This window comes from Lynx rufus, unplaced genomic scaffold (genome assembly GCF_022079265.1).
Source record: "Lynx rufus isolate CCGP_SWC_20201006 ecotype Redwood Valley unplaced genomic scaffold, mLynRuf1.p SCAF_31, whole genome shotgun sequence".
NCBI classification, from domain to species: domain Eukaryota; kingdom Metazoa; phylum Chordata; class Mammalia; order Carnivora; family Felidae; genus Lynx; species Lynx rufus.
Window position 1 is genome coordinate 1388331 of NW_025814847.1, and position 15044 is coordinate 1403374.

A 15044-nucleotide genomic window follows, 5' to 3' on the forward strand; every position below is an offset into this window, starting at 1 on the left:
AAAGCTGTAAAGTATTAGTATTTACTAATTAGTATTTACCAATACTTACGGAGAAGACATTTAAGATGTGTATTTGTCCTTGACAGGTGATTGTATGGGGGCTATGGGCTAGTGTTTGGCAGGTGGACCTTCACAGCGGTTTGTGATTTAAAAAGCTACCCACCCCCCTTCAGTCTCAGGTGATTGTGGACTGTGTTTTAGTTGTCTCCTGGGGTGTTTACAGTTTAAAGACATGGCAAGATTTACATTTTGCAGGGACAGAGAAAGAAGGTGAATTTTCTCCTAGGGGTCTTGAAGCATATTGGTCTGTTACAGAAGTCTAGGATAATTACTATTTCAATTTTTTCTGCCTTTTTTTGAAATGCGGAACAATTGACTTCCAATATTTGGATTTTTTCTTTTTCGGTGCAAGATCTGCAAATGTCTGAAGGCGAACAGGAAAGCGTCTGAGTGGACGCTGAGTAGCTCTCAGAGTTACGCTTTTGCCTCTCCGAAGACTCAAGTGACAAATGGAGAATCGTCAGTTTTAACTCTCTTTTTGTCTTGCATTCTTGCAAGCTATCGTCAAAGACTTGGGTCGCTGCTTCCACTCTCATGCTTAGAAGGGGACTGGTCCATCAGACCACTCTGTTTTGAATGTGTCTTTTTAGATCAGGGAGAAAATTTCCCCTGAAATTAAGGGGGGAAATTAAAAGATTTCTGTGTTCTGGAGCTTTAGGGTATAGCGCATATGCCTTTGAAAGGTCTGTATGAAGCATTCAACAAAAGCCTTTGGATGCTCTCCATTCTGAGAGCACAAGTCAACCTTGTACAAATTCACCGTAAAGGGGAAAGACTCTGCTATTGCTTCTATCAGCCCCCAGTTCGTCCATTCCCCTATCAATTCTTTGTAGGAGGGCCTGGGAGAAATTCTGACTACCTCTTGTCTCTGCGGGAGGGGTTTTTCCCAGGGGGCCCTTTGGCCTGTCTGTTAACTGCACTACAGTCGTGGGTGGGAGAATATCCCTCTGCCGTCAGTCAAGGTCCTTGTGAATGGAGCGGTGATTGGCCACTCGTCTTCTGATTCCTCCATAAATGTGTCAGGGCCTTCTGAAAATGGAAGTTAAAGGGTGTTATAACTTGGAAAACCTGTTGGTATCCAAGGGAAGTGAATTCTTTGTCACTGTGTATGTGTGTGTGTGTGTGTGTGTGTGTGTGTGCCTGGCAGGGGGCAGGGGGTGTGTGACCAGGATGTATCCACAAAGGACGTCACATGGAAAGACTTGAAGCTGTGACTGATTATGGAGCTCATGAAGCACCTGTCCCAGGTGCGCCTCGGCTTCCGTCTTCACTTGAGTAGCCCGTATACCTTGGGCCTCAAGAACAGGCTGGAGTGTTCTCTGTGAATCTTCTAGGGAAGGGATGGCTAAACCAGGGGGCTGGGTGTTCAGGGGATTTTCTGGGGAAAGTGGAGGAGTTTGGGGAGTTGGAATTTGCGAAGGAGGTGAGGCCGGACTTTAGGAAGGGGAACTGACGTTAAATGTGGACTTTCATCTTTGTTCTAAGTCTAATTTGTGTTCTTTCGTCTTGTTAAGGGGGTCCCTAAGAGTAGCTGTTATTCTCGTTTGTATCCACTTTTTCACGTGGTCTTTCCATAAGAGGCAATAAGGCTGAGAACTCTCCGGAAAAAAAAAAATTAGTTTCTTCAAATACAGACCTTTTCTAATTCAGAGGATACTTTGGCCATTGACTTGTCGGATCTTATATTCGTCTCAATAGTGACTCAAACCAGTTAACCTTTTCGTGGCTTGACCAAGGATGCCAAAGAGATGCACTAAAAAAAAAAATGCACCAAAAAAGGACGCAAAAGACACCGCCCTCACAAGATTCAGAAAGTTCGCTCCCAGCGTTAGCCTGGGAAAGCAAAACCCTTTGTTGTCATAGGCAGTTGGTGGAAATGGCGTCTCCAGTTTCTCATGAGAACATGAGGGGCCTCGGTCACAGACTTGCGTATCTGTGGCACCAGCAGGTGCCACTGAAAGGGGGCTTTTCCAGCACTAACGAAACAACAAAGGTCGAGATGACCAAGGCCCCTCATGGATTGGAGCCCTTGTGACAAGTGCCCCTGTGAGCTGGCATGGTAGGTAGGACAAGAGAGTGTTGCTTGTGGACTGCACGTCTCAGAACCCCAGTCTGTTCGACTGGCTGCTAGATGCAGACTGGCAGGTGCACCTGGTGGCATTGGCAGCTGGTGGAAACCAGAGGGATTATTTTCACTGGTCACAAAGCCAAGCTCTAAGGACATAGAACAAGATGAAAGGAAAACCTCGTCTGGTTTGCACACAAAATTTGCCTCAGCAGACGCCAGTCCAGTGAGAACTGTGAAGTCAGCAGTCTGGGAGGCTGGCTCGAACAGCAGACTTAGGGGGCCTACGCCTATGGTTCTACCCTGTGGTTTCCCTCCTTATGACAAATGACATAAAAGAGAAAAAGGAAAACAGTGACCATCTGAGGGAGGAAAGGGATCAATGGCAAACAGGGGTACTCATAACAAATCTTTACGATAGTTGCTCTATCCAGGGAACTAGTCCACACAAGTATTTTCTTCTGCTAATCTAAATTTAGAAAAGAAAAGAACTCTCTCCACTCTCACTCCCAACAGACGCTGCGGGCAGAGGCCCAGGAGACTGATATGGTTAAGAATTCTTACTTTCTGGGGCACTTGGGTGGCTCAGTCAGTTGAGCAACCGACTTCGGCTCAGGTCATGATCTCACGGTTTGTGAGCTCGTGCCCCGCGTTGGGATCTGTGCTGACACCTTGGAGCCTGGAGCCTGCTTCGGATTCTGTGTCTCCCTTACTCTCTGCCCCTCTCCGGTTCGTGCTGTGTCTTTCTCTCTTTCTCTCTCAAAAGTAAATAAACATTAAAAATATTAAAAAAAAAAAGAAGAAGAAGAATTCTTACTTTCTGCCGGCTCCCATCGGGGGCCCCAGGATTTCTCAGCTGCACCATCTGGGAGTGACAGTGAGAGCCCCACATTGGGCACCAAAACTGTAGGGGAGGAGAACTTTTCCCTTCTTCCCTTCTAGGTTCTTTGGCTGGCCTGATAATTAAATTGACGTAAGACAGGTTAACAGGAGGAAAACAAATTTCGTTTCATATGATGGGAGCCTATAAAAATGGGACATCCAAAGAAGAGACCAAGCAGGCAGCTGTTATGCTTTTTAGCCAAGGAAACAAAACATTTGTGAGGAGTTGATGAGACAGAGGGATTTGGGCTTTGGGTAGCAGGTTAGTGAAGAAGTAACAAGGTTTGTTTATATAGCCTTCTTGGCCCTACGTTTCCTACCTCTGGTGTTAAGGATGCCTTCTACTTCCCTGGTGCGGAGAGGGCACCTTCCACATGGGAGATTTATTTCCCGCTTCCAGAGGGACAGAGGAGGGTCGGGGTGTCCTTCCTGCACTATTTCTTTTTTTTTTTTTTTTTTAATTTTTTTTTTCAACGTTTATTTTTTATTTTTGGGACAGAGAGAGACAGAGCATGAACGGGGGAGGGGCAGAGAGAGAGGGAGACACAGAATCGGAAACAGGCTCCAGGCTCTGAGCCATCAGCCCAGAGCCCGACGTGGGGCTCGAACTCACGGACCGCGAGATCGCGACCTGGCTGAAGTCAGACCTTCCTGCACTATTTCTTACGTAACTTTGATTCAAAAGAATTGATATGTCAAAGTGGCGTATTTTGGGGTGGCCTGTTCTGCCCCCCTTTCGGTAGCAAGTAGCTCAAAGAGTTGTCATAAGAATCAAGTAGGATCATGGCTAGAGAGCACTTAGTGTAGCACCTGGCACATAGGAAGCTCTCGAAACGGTCGTCTGCCGTTATTATCATTAGGCTGTTTTGCGTTATATCCCTGAACATAGGCTCATTATATACCATCAGAGTAGAGTTTGGTGGAATTGGTCTGAGGTACAGCAGTGGGAGGTTTTGCTAAAGATTAGGTCCAGGGTATTAGGAGGATGAACGGCAAACCTTTCAGGCAATTATTTGTGAATATCGATTCCCCTAATTGAGTTTTGGTAACTATTTGGAAGCCTGCAAGGTAAGGATATATTCTCGGGCAAAAATGTGAGTGTGAATATTCTCTGTTGTCCAATTAGGGAAGATCCATATTCCCTGACATTCAGCTAAGCAGAAGAGAGGGTTGACACTTCTTTCTGGTTAAAGAATCCAGTCAGGAGATATGTCTTAATTATAGAAGACCATCCCAAATCCCCAAGGATGTGGGCTGAGCTAATATTTTCCTCGGTATTCAATTACTGTTACCTTACTACACATAGTTTAGTGGACAGCCTCTGGCCCTAATAATTTTAGCCAGGAAAATTTTTACAGCTGGCATTTGCATTCAGTGAACATTAAAAAGACCTCAATAAAGCATTCCTGGAATGCTTAAATTTAAACAATTTAGCTCACTGGTAGATATTTCCATGTAATTTTGTTAGAAAATATATCCCAAGGTAACTGATGTATTGTTGTACTACGTAGAGCTGTCAGACATGATCCAATTAAATGTTGGGTGACATCTTCCAAAAAGAGTGATTTTAGTTTGGGTGAGTTGGTTCTAAGCAATTCTTTTTCACGGTAAATGGGGAGTAAGATTAATTGCCCACTGAGGCCACTTCTAGCTGATGTTAATACAGCCACGTCATCAGTGCTGGTTTTCCTTTACAGAAGGGGTCTTGTATCCTGTTTGTTCAGAAGTAGAATCAGGCATTAAGGCTGAAGTTAAAAGGACAGAGGGCCAAATGATACCTAAATCCTATGATAAAACTACCTGGGGGGGCTCAGTCGATTAAGCGTCCGATTTCAGCTCAGGTCACGATCTCGAGGTTCGTGAGTTCGAGTCCCACGACGGGCCCTTTGCTGACCGCCCAGAGCCTGGAACCTGCTTCGGATTGTGTGTCTCTCTCTCTTTCTGCCCCTCCCCAGCTGGCACTCTGTCTCTGTCTCTGTCTCTCTCTCAAAAATTAGTAAACATTAAAAAAATTTTAAAAAGGGTATAAACAAATTTATGTTAAGTTTTCTCTTACAGCATCATAAGCATATTTACGTGTTGTAGCATAAAATTCACAACCGGCGTTGTAAACGGCTGTCCATTCTGTTCAGTGGATGTGGATCTACACCATCTGTTTAAACATGCCCACAATTTTCTAAGTTGTGGTTGTCTTTGTGAATAAAGCCTCCTCCACCCCCTAAGCCATCCCCCCCCTCCACCCCGCCCGATATTCTAGAATGGATTTCCCCGGAATGGATTTCCAGGATGTGACTGTTTTAGTTCACCAAGCACTGCCACCCAGCATTGTTGGAGAACCAGCAGGCACCACACAGTCGCTAATAAATAACCCACATTGATCTCTCATTTTGCAATTTATCTCGGTTTATTTGCTCTTCGGGCTTTGATTCATGGCACCAGAGGGCAATTTTGGAGAATCATTTACCCATCAGCTGAAGTCACTGTGATTGTGGCTCATATAAGGTCAAGCAGAGCAGACCAGAGACGGGGATCTCAGCTGCCAATACTTTTTCCACGACGAGAACCCAGATTCCGGGCCCGGGGACGGTAGGGCGGAGACATGGACAAGTTGTCACTGTGTTTCCTGGTCGTCATCGGCCTCCCTGGAGCTTTTCTCCAAAGCGGTAAGCGTGGCTCTGTATGGTCGCTGAGTTCTCGTCTCCAGGCCAGACTGTGTAAGGCCATGGGGAAAATGGCCAGTGCGGGGAAGGGGTGGTGGTCTGGGGAAGAGGGCAGTCTGGTTTCTAAATCCACATAGTGACCGAATACAGCTTCGTGGCCTAACAAGCTGTTAAAAGAGAGACCACAGGCCCTAATGGAATCACTTGTGTTAAGCCCCACCCACATCGAGCCTGACTACCTCCCCTGATTTCAGTGCCAGCCTCCCCCTGGAATATAACCTTTAACTGGTCAATCTGGTTAGCAAGCTGGTCAGCACTAACGAGGTTAATTCACCTGAGAGCAGCCCTTCCTCCCCCCCATAGGACGGTGACCCTGCTTGGAGTAATCTACCCCTTGCTAGAAACTTTCTCTCCCTGAACCTTCTATCCCGCAGTTCTCAGAGCTCCTTTCTTTCTGCTGGAAGGGATGCTGCCCAATTCATGAATCAGGGAATGAGGCCAATTAGATCTTCAAATTTACTCCTCTGAATTTTGTTTTTTAACGTAACTCAACTGCCGCCATTTTCTCTCTCTCTTTTCTATCCCACAGACATGCAAAAAAAGGCCTTTGTGTTCCCCGTAGAGTCTGATCAGTCCTTTGTAACCCTGTTTGCTCAGGTCCAGGAGCCATTGCAGGCTTTCACGGTGTGCCTGCGAGTCTATACCGCCTTGACCCGCCCATATAGCCTCTTCTCTTACGCCACCAGGACACAGAGCAATGAGATCCTCCTCTTCAAGGAGAGGAGTGGAGTATACAGCGTATCTGTGGGTGGCTCGGACGCCTACTTCACGGCTCCGGAGAAGTCTTATGCACCAGTGCACTTCTGCATCAGCTGGGAGTCCAGCTCGGGGATTGTAGAGCTCTGGGTGGATGGGAGGCCCATGGTGAGGACGAGTCTGAAGAAGGGATACACCGTGGGGGCAGGAGCAAGCATCATCCTGGGGCAGGAGCAGGATTCCTTTGCTGGGAACTTTGACACGAACCAGTCCTTAGTGGGAGACATTGGAGAGGTGAACATGTGGGACTTTGTGCTGTCACCAGTCGAAATAAACTCCGTCTACAATGGTCAGGCCTTCAGCGCTAACGTCCTGAACTGGCAGAACCTGAACTACGAAGCACAAGGTGAAGTGTTCGTCAAGACCCAGCTGTGGATCTGAGACCTTCTGTCAGTCCCGGAGCTGCCTCCTGGGGGTGGGGGGTGGGGTCACACCTCACGTGGCCCTCGTTCGATCCGGCTCTGAGGGGGGACCCCTACACACGTGGGGGGGCCGTGTTTCCCTCTGCCTCCTCCACTCTGTTTTCATCAGCACAAGGGACAGCGCCGGGCAGAGGGGCTGTTCAGGACCGCACCACCTGACCTGGGGGAGGGGCGCCTGGGTGGCCCAGTCCTTTGAGGGTCCGGCTCTCGGTTTTGGCAAAGGTCATGATCTCATGGCTTTGTGGGTCTGAGCCCCACGGCGAGCTCTGCGCTGACAGTGTGAAGCCGGCTTGGGATTCTCTCTCTCTCTCTCTCTCTCTCTCTGCCCTTCCCCCGCCTCGCACTTGTCCGTGCCTCTCTCAAATAAATAAATAAATATACTGAAAAGAACATCTGATTTGCGGGACCATCGATGTTTTTAAAGTTCTCCGAGTGAGTCCAGTGTTTGGTCAAGATGGAGAGCCATGCATTTTAAGTGTCTCTAGGAGGAAGTGAGCCAACTTTTGTGTTTTTTTTCTCCCGGAAGATGGCATATGTTTACCTGAGGTCCTGCCAACATTTTAATTTCCTTTTAAAGGCAAACCCACCCCATTTTATTGTGCTTTCATGAGTTATCTGCATAACCCAGGAAGAGAATTTTTCCAGTGTTCTGACCCCCACCCCCCCATCCATCAGGGTGTGGTCACTGGAATTTAGAATTCTCTCTAATTATTTAATCCTTTGAATTTGAAGGTTTAAAAAGCTCAAGAGAAACGTTTTGTTGTCGTTTCTGTTTAATTTGTTCTTTTTTCCTCAGGACCACCAGTTTTCCTCGTGTGATATTTCCATTATTTTGCCTTCTCATTTATCATCGCCCAGACTTCTCTGAACCTACGTGCTTGGTCCTTATAATAGGAGCTTTTATTTTTTTTAAGGCTTTCCTCCACATCAGTGATTTCTTTTGCTGTAAGGCATATTGGGATCCCCGCGACTTCTAATGCCACTGAAGATCCCGCAGTGCTCGTGCTCGCTGAGTTTGTCTGGAACCCCTTCTTGGGTTTAGTATGTTCTCTCAACTCTCATCCTTTCATCGGGTCCCCGTTTTCTTCAGTTTGCTTGAGGGCTTGATGCCTAAAACTTTCCGAATTTCCCTGCCATTAATCTTTTCAGAATAAATCTTTTCCATGCCTTATGTCCTGGTCTTTCACATCGTAGTGTTTTTCCACCATCCGGCAGCTCAAAGCCAGCGTGAGGGGTGAGTTCTTGAGCCCCTCCTGCTCAGCTGGCCACAGGAAAACCCTGACAGCTTCAGGAGGCCACCTGGGGACTCCTTTTCATATGACAGCCTGCAGCTCCCCTTCCAAGTGACTGTCGCCTCCACCAGGTTCTGCCAAGCGTCCCGGCGTCTCGTAGGTGTGCGTTTTCAGTTATTTGTGTCATTTCCCTATCTGCGGAATGACCGGGAATGCTGGAGAGGACACGGGTGACAATAGCAGCTTGATCCTGCAAGACCGGGTCTCGGTTCTTCTGGAGAGGGTCCTAGGCTGGGGAAGCTTCCATTTCCCTCTGACCGGCTCCTCCTTTCGGGAAGAGGAGCGGCTTGTGCGGGCTTGTCCCAAACCTGACATCCATTGGTCCACAGCTCAGGGGTCAAGTTTCCTGTGCATGTGACCGCTCTGTCTGGGGCTCTGGGACCTTTCCTTCTCCACCAGGTGGGAAGTAAATAGAGATTCTCGTTTCTGTTCCGTCTGGAAGCTTAGATCTGGGGGGGGGCGGTTCAGGAAGGTCCCAGGGGTGTTCTCTGCCAGCCACAGGTCTGGTGCCGTGATTCGTATTTAAGTCCCGTCTCTGTCTTTCAGTTCCTTTAGAGCGTGCAGGGAGGAGATAAGCCTGTCCCCTCAGAGCCGTAAATGCCACAAAGAGAGAAGGAAGCTCCTCGGTCGAGAGGTCTGTACTTTCTGCACCTATAGCAGCAGGAAGGGGGCCTGGCAGGGCTCCAGACCCAGTAGAGCCGTAACCGAAGAGGGGACCATCTCTCACAGGCAGCCGGGCATCCGCTGCCTCTGGGGACAGGGCTTACACCTGGGGCCAGCTCAGACTTGCCCAAGAGTTTCAACTCTGGACATTGCAGTGCTCCCCAGGGGCTGGGGAAGATTCACCTCAACACCTACAGAGTCCTGGTGCCTGGGTCGTTGGCCTTTGCATCGTGGGTACCAAGCACTGATGGGCAGAACCAGGTTCTGTCCCTCTCAAGATGCGTTACTCGTGTTCAGGGTCAAGGAGGGTCTATTGAAGGTCTCATCTGTACCTTGATAGGGGCCACTGCAGTTTCTTAAAGCCCCTGCCCCTTTCATCCAGGGTTTCACGAGACCACATGAGCTCATGCCCTGGTTCCATATCTTGTTGGGCAAGTTATTTAAGATGTTTTATTCTGCGGATTTCCTCATCTTCCGAATGGGGATAACGTAGGGCCTCCTTCCCTGGCTAGGGCTCCAGGACCGTCATCTCTGATTTGCTGGTAATACTGTTCATTGGATCACGATGGTGGATTTCAAAGATCCAGGCTCTGGGTCAGAGACCCCGGAGGTTGAAGGGATCCAGCAACGGACAGATGCCGAAGAAGGGGGTCTCCGGCTCTGAGGGCGACGTGTCAGCTTGCCACGGAGACCAAAATCATGGACATGATTACAAACCTAAGGGACAAGGGGCACATTTGGAAGGACTGTCCTTGGGATGCTGTGGTTTCAGGAAACACGTTCAAAAGCAGAACAGAGAGACGGTGAGAGGCGAAGAGACTTCCGAATTTGGCAGAAAACTCTCACTCGGATTTTTAGGAGGACATCAGAAACGTCGGGACGAGGCACTCAACTTAAGACAGGCTTCATGCTAGACAGAAACCACCGGGACACGGGAAAGGAGAGGGGTTCTGTGACCCGTCCTGTGGGGCCGCAGGACAGAAGGACAGGGTTGGTGGGCAGCTGGCGGCCACTCTCACAGCTCAGGGCAGGCTGGCTTCAAAGGACAGAGGGGCCACCAAGGAGGAGGGAGATGTCACAGGGAGCCACACAACCTCAAATTTCCCGGCCACAGAGGTGACGAGACAGGCGTCTCTGTCACTAAACAGCCCATCATGTTGGGCCAGGAAACTCTAACCTGAGGACAGGAGGTGGCTGGGGAGGTGCTGGGGCCGGAGGACACGGGAGACCCTAGAGCGAGGGCGCTGACTGCGAAGTCACCGACCCTTTCTTTGCTGGAAGGTTGGGCCCAAACAAGAAGCTTCTCTACACAGGTTTCCCTCTTGCCGTTCAGCACAGAGAACGATCTTTCCAGATGTAAACGAGAGCCGCCCCCTCCTGCGGCCCCTAGAACACACTGGAACCCTCCCCCTGGCCCTCAGGGCCCTGTGTTTTCTGACCTGTCTCCTTCCTGCCATTTTGCCTGTTCATTTCCCCCCCCCCCCCCCCAACAAACGTGTGCCCGATGGCAGCTGTGTGGCATCACGGGGCTCTGGCTGGAAAACCACAGAAACGGGAGCGACAGAACCACACTCACATCAGATCCAGTCTCATCGCCTGGGGCTTCCTTCACAGCGGGTGTACATGCGCCCGACGTGCGTGCACCAGGAGCTGGCACTTGCTTTGTCCAGAGCCTCACGGGGCAGGTTCCACATCACTCGCTTTCCTGCTCCATTAGGACTCACAGATACCACTCTCCGAAAAAAAAAACAAAACTGGGGGTGCGGGTTTCCTTGCGTCCTCTCCCCCTAGATCGCAAATTCTACGAGAGCAGCTGCGTCATTACCCAGCTTCTAGGGTGGTGTGGCTTCTAATATGTCCTCAATAAATATTTGATGAATTCGTTAATTCCAGAGAAGGCGGACGCAGGGAAGAAATGGCTTGGATGCCACTGAGGAGGGAGAAATGGATGCCTGGAGCGGGAACTTGGGGGGCCACAATTTTGCTCACGGAATGCTGTGCTGTAAGTGTGTGACAGCCTGCTTCTCAGAGAGGGGACGGGTGGCCAGAGTCTGCATTGGATTCCAAATGACACTTCTGGGGATAAAGCAGGTAGGGAAAGGGAAATTAAACAATTATTAAGAATAGGGGGTGCGCCTGGGTGGCTCAGTCGGTTAAGCGTCCGACTTCGGCTCAGGTCATGATCTCACGGTCCGTGAGTTCGAGCCCCGCGTCGGGCTCTGTGCTGACAGCTCAGAGCCTGGAGCCTGTTTCGGATTCTGTGTCTCCCTCTCTCTGTGACCCTCCCCCGTTCATGCTCTGTCTCTCTCTGTCTCAAAAATAATGAACGTTAAAAAAAAATTAAAAAAAAAAAAAAAAGAATAGGGGCGCCTGGGTGGCTCAGTCGGTTAAGCATCTGACTCTTGATCTCGGCTCGGGTCACGATCTTGTGGTTTCATGAGCTCAAGCCCCGCGTCCGGCTCTGTGCTGACGGCACGGAGCCTGCTTGGGATTCTCTCTCCCTCTCTCTCTGCCCCTCCCCTTCATTCAAGGTATAATGAAGGGGGACAGAATACGCCGCCTCGGAATACGCCTCTGTGGCATACTGGCTATTTTGAGCTGGTTATTTTTAAGAAACAACAGAGGAGGCACTCTGAAAACGGAGTCAAAGTGACCCTGTTGTAAGAGACATTTGCATTTGTAAGGGAAATCGCCGTTTGTAAGGGTGTCCCCCCTTCTGTACCAGGAGGAGGAGGAAGGGGACGACATCTTTAGAATCTCTTATCGGTGGAGAAGGGCAGGACGATTCACATCTGCTTAACAATCTCACTCTTGTTCTCTGTGCTTTTCCTGATGACTCCCCACCCCAACACCTTCGTTTGTCTTTGGCTGGACTAGGTATTTAAGTTGACGGCTTGGGTCATCAGTTTTCCTGGGTGTGTCCCACGTACACAGGAAGCACACATAGTATTACGTTTCTGTTTCCCCCCCGTTAATCTGTCTTTTATTACAGAGGGTCTCAGCCAAGAACCTAGAAGAGTAGGGGGAAAATTACTTCACCTCCCCTACGATAACCTATGTATAAAAAAAAAAAATGCATGAATCTTAAGTGGATAGCTCGATAAAATTTCCCAAGGGGAAAAATTCCCATACCAGTACGGGCTCGTAGATGATTTGGGGCTCCCTTCTACCATACAGTACCTTCACCTGAATGAGGATGGTAATTGTCAGCACCCACTTCTTGTCCCTAAGCTCAAAGGGAATGTTTTCTATAATTTGTGGTTCAGTATGAAGTTTGCTCCATGTTTTTTTTTTTTTTTTTAAAGTAACTTGCATCCTTCTTCTGGCCAAAGAGAAAGTGCAATGTTGCAAGCAGGCCCTTTGTGAGGATAACAGTCTTGTGCCTGTTACGCTAACATTTTTCCGGGCAAGCTCACGTTCCTTTGGGATGGTCAGCCATCTTGCCAGGTAATCTGCAATTTGATGGAAGGATAAGACCCTTGTTCTCCTGTGGGTGAGTTTGAGAGTGGGAACGGGATATATCCTAGAGTAGAGAGCTTCTAGAATTGTAAGGTGGTCTCATTCTCTGTTCATTCCACCCACCAGGTGACCCTGCCCTTTAGCTGCCCCGCCCTGCCCACCCGGCCTAAGTATTTCTTTTTTCCAGAAGTGAGACTAGGGGAAGAGGGTGTGGAAGAGAAAGCTTGGTGATTGGCCTGTCTCCACTTCCTGTTACCAGCTCTTCTCAGGGGAGGCACCCGCTCTGTATGAGGTGGCTGCTTAAGGCTGGTGCTGGTATGGAGAGGGGCAATCATCCTCCCAGGGCAACATGGGGACGAGAATAAGGGGCCTATGTGGATGACTGCTTCCTGACACTCCCCCACTTGTGGGGCCTGGCTCCTTTTTGCTGGAAACTTCTTCTTTTCTTTCACACTGGGGTGATCGGTCACCTCATCTTCTCAACCACTTCTCCCTTTTCTTTTGTCCTGGAATCCAGCGGTCTTCCTCACATTCTGGTGGCTTCTCCAGTTTGGTTCAAAGGAAGGAGCCCCAAGTCCACACCAGTTTGTCATACTCTACAGAACTGTCAATCTCTTGAGGAAGAAACTTAATAGTAGAGTGACAAGATCCATATGAAGGAAAGAGGAGCATTATTGAAGGACAAGACATGAATACACTGAAAAGATATGTCATATTCCTGGATGGGGAGGCTTCATATGATAAAATCTCGATCATTCCAAGGATGTCAATCATTCCAAAAGTAATATATAAATTTAATTTAATTTGAATAAAATTTCCAGCTTATTTTAATCAAAAGAAATAAATCTGAAATTGACCTTGAAGAAGAAATGTGTGAAGAATAAATGGCAAGGAATTTTTGAAAAAGAAAAAAAAAATAGCAAAGGGAACTTGTTTTTTTTAATAGAGAGCAGAGCTTATGATCTCTAATGCCACTAGACTCAAATCAATATGGCATTTGGATAGGAATCGACGATAGACCAATGGAACACTAATAAGAACCCTGAGACCGATCCGGGAATGTATGGAGAATAGCGATACGTTTTGGTGCAGAAGAGGAAGCTCAGCAGTAATTGACGTTGGAAGGCCGTCTATCCATTTGAACTAAAACAAAGCGAAGTCTTCATTTTGTGCAATATACAAAAACAAACACCTGAAGGGCTAAGTCTTTACATATGAAACCGCAAAACACCAAAAAATGTTGAACATTTTAGGGAAACGTGTAAAATCTCAAGGTCCTGGAGACTTTTCTGAGCAATGCAGGAAATCTATGGCTACAGAAAAGCCCTACGACGACCAACGTCAGTGTAAACAACAACAAATACCAAATGACAAACTAGGAGAATATTCTCTCTCCTCTCTTTGTGTGTGTGTGTGTGTGTGTGTGTGTGTGTGTGTGTGTCAAAGGGGTAATATCTTTAATATACTAAAACGGCTTACAAATAGGTAAAATAAATTAGGTGGGCAGTGGGTACATATGACAGGACAGTCACAGCACAGAAATTGGAGATGACCAGGAAAGATCTGAAATGACACTGCACCATACCTGCAACCCATGAAATGCAATTTAAAGACAACAATAGGGGGCGCCTGGGTGCCTCAGTCGGTTGAGCGTCCGACTTTGGCTCAGGTCACGATCTCAAGGTCCGTGGGTTCGAGCCCCGCATCGGGCTCTGCGCTGACAGCTCGGAGCCTGGCTCCTGCTTCAGATTCTGTGTCTCCCCTCTCTCTCTGCCCCTCCCCTGCTCACGCTCTGTCTCTCTTTCTCTCAAAAATAAATATTAAAAGTAATAATAAAAAAAATAAAGACAACAATAGTATACTACTTTTTTAATGTTACTAGGTTGCCAAAAAAAAAAGTTGTTAATATCTAGTTATCACGAAGTTATGGGGAAATAGGCAGTTTAGGGCATTTGTGCTGGGAGTGTAAAAATTTATAGAAGCTTTTTGGAATTTAATTTGACAGTATCTATTATAATTTCGAAGTGTTCATATTCTCTGACCCAGTAATTCTCATAAAAACCTCTCCTGCATCAGTAAGATCAAAGTTCTTAAGGAGGTATGCGGGGGACCTGGGTGGCTCAGTCGGTTGAACATCTGACTCTTGACTTCAGCTCAGGTCTTGATCCCAGGGTCGTGGCATCGAGCCCCTTGTTGGGCTCTGCATGGAGCGTGGAGCCTGCTTGAGATTCTCTCTCTTTTTCCCTCTGCCCCTGTCACCCACTCGCATGCTCTCTCTTTTTAAAAAAGTTCGTAAGGAGGTCTATAAAAAGATATGCATTACAGAGCACTCACAGTAAACATTTGGGAAAACACATGCATTCATCAATAGGGATTGTTGACTATGATTGAATAGATTATGCTACATACTATAGAGTATCGTGCAGCTACTAAAAAACAATGAGACAAGTGTACCACTCAGTGTACCATGTTTGTTCGGGGTAAAAAGCAGGTTGCAGACCAGCTTTGCAGTGTAATTCCATTTTGTGACACAAAACTGTGTTTATGTCTGTGGGCATAAGTAGGTAGGTAGGTAGGTAGGTAGATAGATAGATTGACAGACAGATAAAAGGTAGATCTGTATAAAGGCAAGACATGTTGGGAAAGACTTCATGTTACAATAAATGGGAAGAAGTGGGAATTCTCTTACTTTATTATAAAATTTTTGTACTGATAGGATTGTGTT

At 47.7% G+C, this 15044-nt stretch overlaps 1 protein-coding gene across 1 annotated transcript; it reads left to right on the forward strand.

Annotated features, from left to right (window-relative positions):
* Positions 1-5606: 5606 nt before the first annotated feature.
* On the forward strand, positions 5607-6864 carry CRP (C-reactive protein). Its single transcript, XM_047092745.1, has 2 exons — positions 5607-5670; positions 6257-6864. The coding sequence occupies exons 1-2, from the start codon at positions 5607-5609 to the stop codon at positions 6862-6864; spliced, it is 672 nt and encodes a 223-aa protein (XP_046948701.1).
* The last annotated feature ends 8180 nt before the right edge of the window (positions 6865-15044 follow it).